The sequence below is a fragment of the Schistocerca gregaria genome, chromosome 1 (assembly GCF_023897955.1).
Source record: "Schistocerca gregaria isolate iqSchGreg1 chromosome 1, iqSchGreg1.2, whole genome shotgun sequence".
Lineage (NCBI taxonomy): Eukaryota > Metazoa > Arthropoda > Insecta > Orthoptera > Acrididae > Schistocerca > Schistocerca gregaria.
This window is the reverse complement of record NC_064920.1, coordinates 863427428-863443835: the sequence shown is the minus strand read 5'-3', so window position 1 is coordinate 863443835 and position 16408 is coordinate 863427428. Positions and strand designations below refer to the sequence as shown.

Here is a 16408-nt window from a genome sequence, read left to right as displayed (position 1 = left end):
TCCATCAACAAAGGAGGTGGCTTACAAAACACTCGTTCGACCTATACTTGAGTAGTGCCCATCAGTGAGGGATCCGTACCAGGTAGGGTTGACGGAGGAGATAGAGAAGATCCAAAGGAGAGCGGCGCGTTTCGTCACAGGGTTATTTGGTAAGAGTGATAGCGTTACGGAGATGCTTAGCAAACTCAAGTGGCAGACTCTGCAAGAGAGGCGCTCTGCATCGCGGTGTAGCTTGCTGTCCAGGTTTCGAGAGAGTGCCTTTCTGGATGAGGTATCGAATATATTGCTTCCCCCTACTTATACCTCCGTAGGAGATCACGAATGTAAAATTAGAGAGATTCGAGCCGGCACGGAGGCTTTCCGGCAGTCGTTCTTTCCGCGAACCATACGCGACTGGAACAGGTAATGACAGTGGCACGTAAAGTGCCCTCCGCCACACACCGATGGGTGGCTTGCGGAGTATAAATGTAGCTGTATATGTAGGCCCACGAGAAAGACAGGACCCGGCGCCAGCCCTTAAAAGTGTCAGCAGCCGTCTCCGGCGGGAGCGACAAACTACTTCAGACCTGCTTAACAATTATCGACTGCGCCTTTAAATGAGTGCAAGCTCTCGACAGAACACGGCAAAGTTAAGACCTGCAGTAGGTACCGTGTCATTGACATTGATTTCCTGGGAGTCCTGCACGGAGTCGAGCGTTCAGAGTATGGCGGACAAGCTGACTAGTATACGTCGCAAGTTCGTCGCGAAGCTCGTATTTTTCGTGGACCCTATGACATGCGACCCAGTCTCAGCGCATGTGCTTAAGTAAATTGATTTCTAAAGACGATTCACTGTTCAGTGCTTCTGATTCTCCTTTTCGTAACATATGACTGGTACGATACTACAGTGTAGGAACAGAGAAAAGCCACCACTACGCTCAGAGATGAAATAAAAAAAAAATCACCTTCCACGAAACTGTAGTCATACAGAATATATGCAAAAGCTTGATGAGGAAACATGGCCGGAACTCGTACACATTGTCACTAAAACAACGTAATGAATTATGAATAGCGCCACGTCAGTAACAGATAATTTCTCTAAATGTTTAATTGGGAGATATAAAGAATGTATGGTACAAACAATTGGTAATGGAAAAAAGATTTTTATTTTTAAAGAACTGTGTGTCCTTCCTCAACCCTCCATCCTCCTTATTTAGAATACACTCTTTCGTCACATTTGAACATTTTTTTTGAACAACTCCTCACTGTAGACGAAAGGTACATGACTAAGGTGGTCATTTGTTTTGTTCGCTATCGATTATGTTGACGTATCTGACAGCTCGGTAGCGGCCGGAGTGATCGAGCGGTTCTAGGCGCTACAGTATAGAACCGCGCGACCGCTACTGTCGCAGGTTCGAATCATGCCTCGGACGTGTGTGTGTGTGTGTGTGTGTGTGTGTGATGTCCTTAGGTTAATTAGATTTTAGTAGTTCTAAGTTCTAGGGGACTGATGACCTCAGAAGTTAAGTCCCATAGTGCTCAGAGCCCTTTTGCAGTTCTGTGACACGTAGAATGACCACCAGAATGCAGTCTTCTTGTTCGTGTTTGGTGTTCTTATCAGTCCTGACAGGGTACATGAGGTGTGATCACTGTAAAGACACGGAGATGCCACGTTTTATGTCGTCTTGTTATTGAACTGTACCATGGGAAGGACGTTGTTTGGTGCCAGTATCTTCTTCCTATAACACAAACGGCGCGCATAGATCAACTGGGTTCTTCATTCATAAGAATGGAAAGTTTACTTAAATCAAGATATTCGTTGTGGTACAAGCTCTTCTGTATAGTCTTCGTTAGTCTCACTGCTGGCGAAGCACAAAAACGACTATGTAAACTACTAGGGTTGTTATGTGCGGAGCTAACTGCTTCCGGGATTGTCACTGGGCTGCGACAGATGACACTGGAACTTAATCATTGCGACAGACTGCGACGGATTTGCCCTCCTCCAGTGTGTGGTGGCGATCCTAAATATTGGCGGTCGAGAAGTCGTTGGCGGCGCGTTTCCAGCGAGTCTCTTGTTGACCTGTATCGTCTTGCAAACTCTTTGCCACATGGTGTACTGGTGCCAGATTAACGCCAGCACACCACTTGTGTGAGAAAGGGTTATCAGTACCTGGCAGAGTTGGCAAAGGGCCTCATGGTTTCTCTTCATCTGGCCGGCTAGTGGCATTGTGCTATATACAGAACTGTGAGACACTGGAATGTGAGGGCAGACATCATCATTGTAATGGTTTCGGTCGGCCATGTCTTGCCGCCACAACAGAGGATCATCAGATCTTGTACCAAGCACATCGTAACCCCTTCAAATCTGAGCCTGTTATCCGAGAACAAGTAATGGACTCCCTGGTACACACTGTCATCCCACACCATTGGTCAGAGACTAGCACCAGACGTACTAAGCAACTAGTCCCATGGATATTATGCCAATAACGCAACACAAACAGCTACGTTTGGTGTGGTGCTGTAACCAGAAAGAATGGGCTGAAGGTTAATGGGGTCGCTTTGTGTTCAGCTATGAAGCACGGTTGTGAACCAAAGAATATGACCATCGGCAGCATGTGTGCTGGCGACAAGGAGAGACGTCCTTCTCTTCGAAGGTTTTGATTAGGCACAATGTTGCTGGTCCTGGTGTCATACTATGGGGAGTCATCGGGAATGAGCTGTCACGGCTGTCAGTGACTGAGGGAACTCTGACGGCACAATAGTTCTGTTATCTTTCGTGTGCCGGTATCGTGGTGTCAATATGAACTGTCTGCATGATGATGAGACAATACCACGGCCTGCAAGATGCTAGATCTGTCCCAAACAAAGCATTAGTGGGACCATCTCGGACGGAATCTCCGTCCCAGCGGAGTACTCAAGGTATCAAGGACCAGTTAAAACAGTTGGGGGCACTTCGCCTGAGCAGAGTGTACAGCGTCTTTGTGAGACCATTTTCAATCATATCAGTACAAGCATCGAAGAAAGAGTGGATGCCACGGAATATTGATAAAATGGGCTCATACTGCCAAGTTTTACTTTTGTAGATTTGACACTCCATTGTAATCAGTGTAATAACACGGCATACCTTCTCAACTCGTTAAGTTCCTTTCCGTTTCCTCCTCACTTTTTTCTGAGGCTGTGTTTAATTGCAAGAGACTGATTTAGCTGACGCCTCACTACTTCAGCTGGACATCTCTTGTGGGCAGAATTCAAATGGGTTGGCTGAACCCCAAGGTAATATCGTGAGCTGGCACTAAAAATTTGTTGAAGTTCTTCACTGACGACGCAAGACTGAATGACCAGAAAACTGTCCGCTAGGAGGAAATGTTGAGCAGGCCAAGGTGAACATGGAAAAGATTGTGACAAGTGAGCCCACCCGAGCGTCCCAGTCCACAAACGAAGCATAGTGAGATCGTGGCAACAGACATAGTTATACTACTGACAGAGCAGTGTCGCAAAAAAAGCCCAGTTGTAACGCAACAGTAACTGTTCAGCCACTAATGTAGCCATTTAGATAGTCTACCACTGTCAGATGCGGCCCCAACATTGATGATAGAATGCAGAGATCATCATTCTGCTGTCCTACCAGACTTCACCAGCAGAGGCAAGAAGCTGTATGCCATCCTCCATCGCCAGGGGGAGCTGCTATTGCTGCTCACCCCGTTCCTGGAGCAGACACTTACGCTGCCGACCAGTCTCCTAACTGGAGAGCCGCAGGTCGACCTCTACAAGACAAGTACTGCAGGCTGCGCTGGAGGACGAGTCTCCTGGGGCCACGTCTTCAACGAAAGCACTTTAGAGATCAACTCACCGTGGTTAATCTCCGTGACCGTCCGTTAAAGGCGACGCCTGGGACCGATCAACCGTCCGTGACGTAATAGCTGCCACGGGAGCCTCGAATGACGAAGCAGAATTGCCAGGTGACCTGTGCCTGCTACTGCTGACTTGAGTCCGCATACCATTGGCTCGAATGAGCTGTCAGCGCCTGGGGAAGACAGTTACTTATTTCTGATTAATAAATTTCAGTGTGAAAAACATTTTCTTGATGAGAAATTCATCTCGCCGCGCTCTGCTCGGCACTATCGTAGCAACCATAGGGGTCTTGGGCTCGACCCCTGTAACACCCTCTCAACCTGCGAAGCTCCAGTTGCACACCCCTCGTGGAACGAATGCAAATTGTTTGACTTTGCGCAGATCCTGCTGGCGGCTTTCTCGTCGCTGGGCGGCGCGTCGGCGCTGCTGCTGCTTCTGGTGCCCGTGGGCCGCGTGACGCTGACGTACCCGGCGCTGGCGGCGGTGTCGCTGGGCTGCGGGGGCGGCGCCGGCGGCTGGGAGGCGGCGCCGGCGGACGGGCTGCCCTGCTCCCCGCTGGGCCGGCCGACGCTCGCCACGCTGCAGGCGTGCGGCTTCCTGTGCGACGACCCGCCGCCGGAGCTGCTGCAGTCCGCCGCCACGGTGCGCAACTTTACCGTCTCTCTGCCCGGCGAGGCTGCCTCCTCGTACAGCTACTCCCTGCAGCAAGACGACCAGGTACGTCGCATCCTCGCAGCAGCTTCCAGCCAACGGGATATGCAGTCAGGCGCTGGTTTAGAACTCGCCACACACCTCCCCTATTTTCCGGTTTTACCAACTGACGCATCGAGTTACACCTCACTACTCCACTCGGTTTCAGTGTACCGGGGGCTCTCTAAAGCGTAACACGGGAAACTTCGTGTCTTCGCGGATGATCCTTTCCAAATTTGGGAAGTCTCTATGCCATATAGACCTTCATGGGAATGAACGCTTGTCTGCAAGCCATGACAGTTCAACACGAATAAATCTAACGCACGACGCTTGAATAAATAGAACTAAGTGTAATACACAAATTAATCGATTGACGAAATATTATTGGAAACGAAATCTCATTCTGGATTATTGGAAACGGCCATAAAATATCTGAGTACGCTTCTGCAACGACCTTACGTGAAACGACCGCATAAATATCGCTGCAGGTACCAGCCTGAAATTCGAAGAACAAATTTATTTACGAAAGAGGTAGCTTACGACAGTGTCGAACATCCTATACTCGTCAGTTTGCAGTCTTTAACAGACATGATTGACTCGTGTTGTAGTTATTAATCAGAACGTCCTGAGTCTTGCGTTTGAGCCGAGCCACTGCACGTATATATGCATCTATGTATTGGACTCGCATTCGGTAGGACGACGGTTCAATTCAATGTCCGGCCATCCTGATTTAGGTTTTCCGTGATTTCCCTAAATCGATCCAGGCAAATGTCGGGATGGTTCCTTTCAAAGGGCACGGCCGATTTCCTTCCCTAATCTGACGAGACCGATGACTTCGCTGTCTGGCCTCCTTCCCCAAACAACCCAACCTATGCATGTATATATGTTCAACATCATCTCCTAACCATTGGACCGATTTGACCAAACCTGGGACATCTTTTACTATCTCGAAAGAAGCATCATGCTGCTAAGAACCACCCCCTGTAGAAGGGGTGTGGACTGGGGTGGAAAAAGCAGTGTAGTCCATGACACCAGAATACCCGTACGTCAGTCATCCTGTCATTGGGGATGAAAGTAATTACACTTAACTTCAGGCCTTTACCACATTTTTCTCGCAGATGATCCCCACAAAATGATGAAAGGAAAAGAGTTTGCCATTTACATTTTCACTGTTCATATAGTAGGGCTGATGCATAACATTCTAGTTGATTACTGCTTTACTGCATATTATGCACGCAGTATTCACATATAGGACTGAATGAACCAGAAAAATTAAATCATTGTACAACACTTAGATAAGGAGAAACGACGTCATAAACACTGAATGAGTGAAAAACTACCGCATCGTGCAAGACGTTTTAATTTTACTTCTTTGCTCCTAACTCTATTATGAACACATTTAGAAAAAAGCATCCACATATACCGCTGAATGTACCTACAAAATACATCATTTTTCGACACACAGAGGGGAGAAACGTCATTAACATGAAGCTGCATGAAAACGAAACTGCAGGGCGAAATTAGCTACACATACAGGTGACATATATGTACAAATACGGATGAAATAGTTAAATGCGTATGAAGTAGATTTAACATCTGCATATGCAAGCAAAGGCAGTGGGTAAAAAGCTCATTCCAAATTCCTGGAACGACTTCAATCAAATCTGGTATTCACATTAGTTACAATCTGGAAAGAAATATTGTGTGGGCAAGAACGACCATCGGCTTACTGGAGAAAACGAGCGAAGGGGGAAGACATGGACAGATAGTGAGGAGAAGGAGAAGAAAGGCACTAATTGGAGGTGGTAGAGGAGGAGGTGGACAGAGACTGAGGAGGGGAAACGGACAGAAAGATGGGAGAGGAGATGAACGGAAAAATGAGAGGAGGAGATGGCTGGAGACAGGGGAAGAAGGGACATGCACAGAGATGGGGGGAGGAGGTGAATAAAGACGGGAGGATGAGATTGACTGAGAGAGGGGGCAGATGGAGGGAGAGAATGAGAATGAATATGAATCTAAGTGCCCGGTTAACAACATCGGTCTGGTACACCTGCTAGTCAGAGGATGGGTGCAGTCGTTTTTCCGAATCCGACAAGATAAATGTCGGGTTGCGCCTCGGAAAATATAAAATATAATAACACATTTAACAATATTAACAGGCAAATACAGGTACATCACGCGGCTGTTGTTCGTTAGATTAATCGACAAATGTGGTGGCAGGAAGGGCACCTGTGAGCGAAATGAAGATAGGTAAATAGGCAAACCACGAAATAAAGCGAACACCGTGATCACTTGACAGTGCTAGGGAGAAGACTGCTGTATTCTGGAAATAAGCAGGATTGCAGATAGTCATTGAAGCCAAAGAAATCTGCATACGGCCGGCCGAGTGGCCGCGCGGTTCTGGGCGCTGCAGTTTGGAACCGCGAGACCGCTCCGGTCGCAGGTTCGAATCCTGCCTCGGGCATGGATGTGTGTGATGTCCCTAGGTTAGTTAGGTTTAACTAGTTCTAAGTTCTAGGGGACTAATGACCTAAGACGTTGAGTCCCATAGTGCTCAGAGCCATTTGAACCAAATATGCATACGAGTTACTGTTCTACTCGTGCATTCAAATCACTGACCACTTATTAAAGGAAGGAGCATTCAGATCTTTACAGATACTTAATAATATGGGTTCCCCAGACAAATCACTGCTGTGTTCAGTCTGGCCCCCTTCTCTCGCGGTCTTCTAGAGAGTAATGTAACCATTAACTAGAATACTGCTTTATTAAACTTTGGAGTTCTTACAGAGGGAAGACCTCTGACATAGCCAACAGATTTTGGCTCTTATTTGGCAGGTCGCTTGTACAGCCTAAAATGAAAGAGTAAGATTAAGATTTTTGATTCAAAATCACTCCATTCCCCCATTTCCGTTTTTGAGAAAACCATCCCTACAGTTCATGACGCCGCCTCGACTCAAAATGGATGGGATCAGTGGATAATTTACAGTTGAGCATTTTCATCATATGTGAGGCCCGAAAGTGAGCATTTCCCTAGAAATCTTAACGAAAACGCCGCTGGCGTAGCGACGAGAGCATCTGGCTTCGGAGCAGAGAACCTGAGTTTGATTCCCAAATGCATATGCTGTTTTTTCGTTTTCTTCCGCTTCGAATTGACAGGAGTAATAGGGCTAATAAGGCAAGTAAATCAATAAGGAATAATAACAAAGTAGGCAAACTACTCAAACGACTTAAATAGTATCAAATTAAAAATTTAATCCGGGTAACTTTACAATGGTTCTTTCACTCTGTTGAAGTACCAGAAGACTTGATTTACATTTCTAAATAGTTATTTTTCGGGAATTAATTTTGATGCATACCACAAATACGATAACTTTATGCAAAAAATCTGTGCTGAAAATAGGTTATGAATCGTGCTGTTAATCGTTATTGCGTCAGCACGTTTGTGAAATTCGCGCTGGATTGCAGTTTTGTAGAAATGTTTTTTTTTTCTTGGCGATAAAAATTAAGATAACCGCACACAGGTTTATAGTTCGCCGTTCAAGTCGGTTGAACCTCATCTGTAAATATGCCCTCATAAATGACTTTACGAGTTCATATACTCCAGGAATCCAACATTACACAAAAGTTCTTATAAACAAAGTATAATTTCCAGACATTCTCAAGATTTGTTTTGTTAATTGAAGTCGTCAGTTTCCCGGGTTTAGAACATATGACGAAAATATTCTTTAAGGAGTCGGTTAAATTGTTCCTCCTCTGTACCGCTAAGAACAAATTAATAATTAGTTACTTATAAGCACAGAAAAACTTTAGACGTTAGCTTTTCAGACAGTATCGTGGAATATTGCATAGTGTACGAATGCGTCATTTTATGTATATTACAAATTGCGACAGGGGTTAGTTTATTTTCCCTCATGAGGTTGCGTGCATTCAATGTTCGTCTTCACAGGAGTGTTTCTCAGAAATGTTGTCATAGAACGAGGCTTAAAATTTTAATTCTTCACTAACCCAAGTCGTTTCAGAAATTTATTGGCCTTTATTCTTTATTGATCTGCTTACCTTTTTAGCCATCTATGGCTATCAATTTCGATGAGGAAAAAATACAAATGAGCAAAAAACTTACAGAATAACAGTCTCTCCTTCCCCTCCAGATGCCTTGGTCGCTACGCCAGTATAATATAGGTATACAGTGGTAGTCGAAAGTGGCTTTCCTTGTTTTCTCAAAAATGGGAGCTGGATTAGTTGGCCGCCTCTGAGGCCTTCCTCTTGTTAGACCTATGAATTGGACCACCAGTCACGGAGTTAACGAAAAGTAAGTAGCGGCCTATCGGGTTTGACTTACAGAAAAAGTTTCAGGGGCTGTAAGTTCGATAGTGAACGAATAAGTCAAATGGTGGTCCAATTACGAACGTTTTGTCTCTTAAATCGCTTCTAAAAGCGTTTTTAATTGTTACTTCCGTTGTCGTTTCCGGCCGAGACTAACTTTCTCATGATATTGTTACGTATCGTTTAAGTGAAGCGCAACCCAGTGACCGTTGTCGTGTGGCGCAGGCGTGGCACGAGTCTGAGGACCCGGACATCCGCGCGCACCTGGCGCAGCACCTGAACGAGCGCTTCCGGACGTCGGTGAGAGTGCTGCCGGGCACCGCCAGTTCCAACGCCGTCTTCTTCCCCACGTCGGGCTTGGTGCGCATGCGCTGCAGCCCCGGGCGGGCGCCGACATCCAGCGCCAACGACACGGAAGCGACCACGGCTGCACCCACTGCTGCAGAGGAGGGGTCTCGGTGCGAACTGTATGCGCCTGCAGGCGGCGTCAACGCCACGGACGACCGCCGGCGCCTCTGGCTGTCCGTCACGGGCGCAGGCAACCCGCAACGCGCTGCCGTCACCCTGCCTCTCAACTCCAGCCGCAACGCTACGTGCGAGGACCGCTTCGAAGAGGTCAGTGCCCGACAACACTTCACTGTACTCGTCTAAAGGTCTTCTGTTGTCTATGTCCTTCAGGCAAACTACCTATGTGAGATGTTTTGTACGGTGCTGCTGAAACGAAGTACCCAATCGTGTGTTGTTTGACTGCACTAGTACGAGGGAACTTCAAATACGAAGTTAAAAGTTATTACGTCAGCCCGAACTGTTGAGGTCATCGGTCTCTAGACGTACGCACTACTTAAACTAACTTATTCTGGGAAAACACACACACACACACACACACACACACACACACACACATACTGTTGCTGTTGTTGTTGTTGTTGTTGTTGTCTTCAGTCCTGAGACTGGTTTGATGCAGCTGTCCATGCTACTCTATACTGTGCAAGCTTCTTCATCTCCCAGTACCTACTGCAGCCTACATCCTTCTGAATCTGCTTAGTGTATTCATCTCTTGGTCTCCCTCTACGATTTTTACCCTCCACGCTGCCCTCCAATACTAAATTGATGATCCCTTGATGCCTCAGAACATGTCCTACCAACCGATCCCCTCTTCTAGTCAAGTTGTGCCAGAAACTTCTCTTCTCCCCAATCTTAAACAATACCTTCTCATTAGTTATGTGATCTACCCATCTAATCTTCAGCATTCTTCTGTAGCACCACATTTTGAAAGCTTCTATTCTGTTTTTGTCCAAACTATTTATCGTCCGTGTTTCACATCCACACATGGCTACACTCCATATAAATACTTTCAGAAACTACTTCCTGACATTTAAATCTATACTCGATGTTAACAAATTTTTCTTCTTCAGAAACGCTTTCCTTGCGATTGCCAGTCTACATTTTATATCCTCTCTACTTCGACCATCATCACTTATTTTGCTCCCTAAATAGCAAAACTCCTTTACTACTTAGTCTCATATCCTAATCTAATTCCATCATCATCACCCGACTTAATTTGACAACATTCCATGATCCTCGTTTTGCTTTTATTGATGTTCACCTTATATCCTCCTTTCAAGACATTCTCCATTTCGTTCAACAGCTCTTCCAAGTCCTTTGCTGTCTTTGACAGAATTACAATGTCATTGGCGAACCTCAAAGTTTTTACTTCTCCATGGATTTTAATACCTACTCCATATTTTTCTTTTGTTTCCTTTAATGCTTGCTCAATATACAGATTGAATAACATCGGGGAGAGGCTACAACCCTGTCTCACTCCTTTCCCAACCACTGCTTCCCTTTCATGCCCCTCGACTCTGATAACAGCCATCTGGTTTCTGTACAAATTGTAAATAGCCTTTCACTCCCTGTATTTTACCCCTGCCACCTTCAGAATTAAAAGAGAGTATTCCAGTCAACATTGTCAAAAGCTTTCTCTAAGTCTACAAATGCTAGAAATGTAGGTTTGCCCTTCCTTAATCTAGCTTCTAAGATAAGTCGTAGGGTCAGTATTGCCTCACGTGTTCCAACATTTCTACGGAACCCAAACTGATGTTCCCCGAGGTCGGATACTATCATTTTTTCCATTCGTCTGTAAAGAATTCGCGTTAGTATTTTGCAGCTATGACTTATTAAACTGATAGTTAGGTAATTTTCACATCTGTGAACACCTGCTTTCTTTGGGATTGGAATTATTATATTCTTCTTAAAGTCTGAGGGTATTTCGCCTGTCTCATAAACCTTGCTCACCAGATTGTAGAGTTTTGTCAGGACTGGCTCTCCCAAGGCTGTCAGTAGTTCTAATCGAAAGTTGTCTACTCCTGGGGCCTTGTTTTGTCTTAGGTCTTTCAGTGCTCTGTAAAACTCTTCACGCAGTATCCTATCTCCCATTTCATCTTCATCTACATCCTCTTCCATTTCCATAATATTGTCCTCAAGGACATTGCCCCTTTATAGACCCTCTATATACTCCTTCCACCTTTCTGCTTTCCCTTCTTTGCTTAGAACTGGGTTTCTATCAAAGCTCTTTATATTCATGCAAGTGGTTCTCCTTTCTCCAAAGGTCTCTTTAATTTTTCTGTAGGCAGTATCTATCTTTCTCCTAGCGAGAAAAGCCTCTACATCCTTAAATTTGTTCTCTAGCCATCCCTGCTTAGCCATTTTGCACTTCCTGTCGATTTCATTTTTGAGACGTTTGTATTCCTTTTTGCCTGCTTCATTTACTGCATTTTTATATTTTCTCCTTTCATCTATTAAATTCAATATTTCTTCTGTTACCCAAGGATTTCTACTAGCCCTCGTTTTTTTACCTACTTGATCCTCTGCTGCCTTCACTACTTCATCCCTCAGAGCTACCCATTCTTCTTCTACTGTATTTCTTTCCCCCATTCCTGTCAATTGTTCCCTTATGCTCTCCCTGAAAATCTGTACAACCTCTGGTTGTTTCAGTTTATCCAGGTCCCATCTCCTTAAATTCCCACCTTTTTGCAGTTTCTTCAGTTTTAATCTACAGTTCGTAACCAATAGATTGTGGTCAGAGTCCACATCTGCCCCTGGAAATATCTTACAATTTAAAACCTGGTTCCTAAATCTCTGTCTTACTACTATATAATCTATCTGATACCTTTTAGTATCTCCAGGGTTCTTCCATGTATACAACCTTGTTTCATGATTCTTGAACCAAATGTTAGCTATGATTAAGTTACGCTCTGCGCAAAATTCTACCAGGCGGCTTCCTCTTTCATTTCTTAGCCCCAATCCATATTTACCTACTATGTTTCCTTCCCCCCTCTTTTCCTACACTCGCATTCCAGTCACCCATGACTATTAAATTTTCGTCTCCCTTCACTACCTCAATTTCTTTTATCTCATCATACATTTCATAAATTTCTTCGTCATCTGCAGAGCTAGTTGGCATAGAAACTTGTACTACTGTGGTAGGTGTGGGATTCGTGTCTATCTTGGCCACAATAATGCGTTCACTATGCTGTTTGTAGTAGCTTACCCGTACTCCTATTTTTTATTCATTATTAACCCTACTCCTGCATTACCCCTATTTGATTTTGTATTTATAACCCTGTATTCACCTGACCAAAAGTCTTGTTCCTCCTGCTACCGAACTTCTAATTCCCACTATATCTAACTTTAACCTATCTATTGCCCTTTTTAAATTTTCTAACCTACCTGTCTGATTAAGGGATCTGAAATTCCACGCTCCGATCCGTAGAACGCTAGTTTTCTTCGCAGTTGGGAAGTCAATCACTTACGAAGAAACGGAAGAGTTGAGGCAGACCTCGTATATTCGAATGCGAGTGGCCGGACCTGATAAAATGGGACAGTGGCTTTATTCTCGGAAAGCGTGAAACCCAACGCTCAGTCAGTTGAAGTCGCAGCTTCGGCCGAGAGCGACTTCCACTCCTAAGAAGGGGGGCAGAAGCAGAATCACAATCACTCGGGGCGATCAAGGCCCCCTTTCCCCGATAAAAGTACAGAAAGGGGAGTGAAGAAATACACTCCTGGAAATGGAAAAAAGAACACATTGACACCGGTTTGTCAGACCCACCATACTTGCTCCGGACACTGCGAGAGGGCTGTACAAGCAATGATCACACGCACGGTACAGCGGACACACCAGGAACCGCGGTGTTGGCCGTCGAATGGCGCTAGCTGCGCAGCATTTGTGCACCGCCGCCGTCAGTGTCAGCCAGTTTGCCGTGGCATACGGAGCTCTATCGAAGTCTTTAACACTGGTAGCATGCCGCGACAGAGTGGACGTGAAGCGTATGTGCAGTTGACGGACTTTGAGCGAGGGCGTATAGTGGGCATGCGGGAGGCCGGGTGGACGTACCGCCGAATTGCTCAACACGTGGGGCGTGAGGTCTCCACAGTACATCGATGTTGTCGCCAGTGGTCGGCGGAAGGTGCACGTGCCCGTCGACCTGGGACCGGACCGCAGCGACGCACAGATGCACGCCAAGACCGTAGGATCCTACGCAGTGCCGTAGGGGACCGCACCGCCACTTCCCAGCAAATTAGGGACACTGTTTCTCCTGGGGTATCGGCGACGACCTTTCGCAACCGTCTCCATGAAGCTGGGCTACGGTCCGGCACACCGTTAGGCCGTCTTCCGCTCACGCCCCAACATCGTGCAGCCCGCCTCCAGTGGTGTCGCGACAGGCGTGATTGGAGGGACGAATGGAGACGTGTCGTCTTCAACGATGAGAGTCGCTTCTCCCTTGGTGCCAATGATGGTCGTATGCGTGTTTGGCGCCGTGCAGGTGAGCGCCACAATCAGGACTGCATACGACCGAGGCACACAGGGCCGACACCCGGCATCACGGTGTGGGGAGCGATCTCCTACACTGGCCGTACACCTCTGGTGATCGTCGAGGGGACACTGAATAGTGCACGGTACATCCAAACCGTCATCGAACCCATCGTTCTATCATTCCTAGACCGGCAAGGGAACTTGCTGTTCCAACAGGACAATGCACGTCCGCATGTATCCCGTGCCACCCAACATGCTCTAGAAGGTGTAAGTCAACTACACTGGCCAGCAAGATCTCCGGATCTGTCCCCCATTGAGCATGTTTGGGACTGGATGAAGCGTCGTCTCACGCGGTCTGCACTTCCAGCACGAACGCTGGTCCAACTGAGGCGCCAGGTGGAAATGGCATGGCAAGCCGTTCCACAGGACTACATCCAGCATCTCTACAATTGTCTCCATGGGAGAATAGCAGCCCACATTGCTGCGAAAGGTGGATATACACTGTACTAGTGCCGACATTGTGCATGCTCTGTTGCCTGTGTCTATGTGCCTGTGGTTCTGTCAGTGTGATCATGTGATGTATCTGACCCCAGGAATGTGTCAATAAAGTTTCCCCTTCCTGGGACAATGAATTCACGGTGTTCTTATTTCAATTTCCAGGAGTGTATGAAGAAGGTGCGATGTAGCGAAGACGCTCATTCTACAGCCATTACCTGAACATCTTGGCAAAGTACATTGTTGAAATTTCATGTTACGTAAACGACTGTTTTCTAAAGTTCCTTAACCGGGTTCTATCGTATTGTTTACGTGGACTCCAGTAAATCTTTAGATTTACTCCCACCAATTCCTGTAGCTATGCCTAATCTTGCTCTATTGCATTTAACTGAGGAGTTGGTATCCTGAATTATCTATTGTGAGCTTGGAGAAAACTGTTAATGGACAGTTGTCATCAATGGATGAAGTAAGCGGCCAGTAAGAATTTTGTTCGCAGATTTGCCATGACAACACCTCGACCCACCACCGCGACAATCATTCTGTCCGTGTAGCTCTGAACACCTAAAAGAAGAGATACTTGTCATTGTGTACCGCTTTTTAGGTTGCTATTCGCTCTAGAATTGCAGATTAGTCAAGTATCCCTTAAATTGTTTTATTTGCCGCAATAGTGTGGTAACTGCTTATTTTGGATTTTAGTCCAACTAGAATGAAGGATTGCTTCTCTTACTGGAGGACTGTAGTGGTTTTGACAGCTACACTTAGTTATTTCTTAAGAACGTAAGTCATGTAATAGCACTCCAGGAATCTCACTGCACACGACTCAGGTACTCTAGCATATTGAAAATGTGATGTCTTACACATTGGATGGAGGCCATTCCGGCCAAGTCCCACACTCACAACGTTAACTGTACTAAGAACTCTGTAATCTCTAATTTTGATAAAATAGCACTAACAAAAGTAGTACACGACCTAACTGTGCCTTACACAGACTAATCTATGGAGGTATCAGCTTGCGTGAGTGAGTGTTCCTGTGTGGAACAATGAAATGGCAGCCTTCAACGGTCGCTGCAGGCATGTTCCGTGTGTAGGCAAACAGATGACTCGATCTAGAAAATGATTAGAAGTAAAAAAGTGTACTTCAATTTCGGAATCAAAGCTTACTAATTGTGTAGTAAATAATAAAATTCTTCATACAAGCAATAAGGAGAGGTAATGCAGACTACAGTTTAGCAATTTGGTTAATTGTATGTTCCAAGATAGTAGCTGCGAACTATAGTCAGCAGTTCCTAGAAGTTGGAAGGGCGTCTTGTCCATTAAAATTACAACGTACAGCAAATGAAGTAGTTATCTCATCTCCCATTTAATTCTTTCATACAATGTTCTCCAACAAATCTGAATGCATTTCTCTCCTCATCCAAGACAATCAGGGTTCTTGTATCTCAATAAATATTCTGACAAATGCTGTCCTTAGTCTTAAGTATTTTATTTAGTCATCAGCTTGTGACACAGGCATGGAAGTCAATGATTGTGACTATCGTTGGCTTCATTCCAGACCTGAGAACAATTGTGCATTAGCGATGCTAGTAGTAACTCAAGGCGCGTTACCCACTTTCTTATTCATAACGATGTGAACACATGATACACCATACACTGATTTTCTTTTACAAGACAGTTGTCTGACTAGCTTTTGCCCTATTTCGGTTTCACATCATTAACCCCTGCTAAATATGTCGTCAGCTTGCCCATCACCCACATCGTATTTTCCAGTTCCTACGCAGCAAACGATTAGTAACATCCCAACCATGCTCCTTAGGACGTTAGCATGCTGTTTAGATGATTTCCTACAGACATGCATTGACGAAATATTCACGATACCCCTTATTATTTATGAGTAAAGTGGATATGTAGAGTGTTCTAAGACGACGGAATAAGTTATGTACTGTTCGGGTTGTTGTCCTCCTCTCCTTGCTGTTGGTCACTAGTGATCCGTCATCAGGAACTGTTCAAGCAGGCTCGGGGTAAGAGATTGATGTTAAGCTATAGCTGAATCTCTGTCCTGTTTTGAAAACAGTAGGAGAAAGATTGACCGATCGTACATGAAGTTTTTAGTCATGCCGATCGATAGATAGAACGTTGATAGACTAAGCAGTGAGGCGAATAACAGCTCACACGGATTCGAGTGCCGGCCTAATTAGACACGGCTGCACTGGCCGTTGAATGGCAGCTCGTTTCGGGCGGAATGATATGGCGTGTCTA

At 45.6% G+C, this 16408-nt stretch overlaps 1 protein-coding gene across 2 annotated transcripts in view; it reads left to right on the top strand.

The window, feature by feature from the left end:
- Window positions 1-16408, top strand: part of LOC126272925 (uncharacterized) — a 331098-nt gene that overhangs the window by 277029 nt on the left and 37661 nt on the right. For both annotated transcript variants that reach the window (XM_049976217.1, XM_049976226.1), the window contains exons 4-5: window positions 4213-4548; window positions 9070-9459. In XM_049976217.1, coding sequence (XP_049832174.1) covers window positions 4213-4548; window positions 9070-9459 — 726 coding nt within the window. The remainder of the gene's footprint in view (window positions 1-4212; window positions 4549-9069; window positions 9460-16408) is intronic.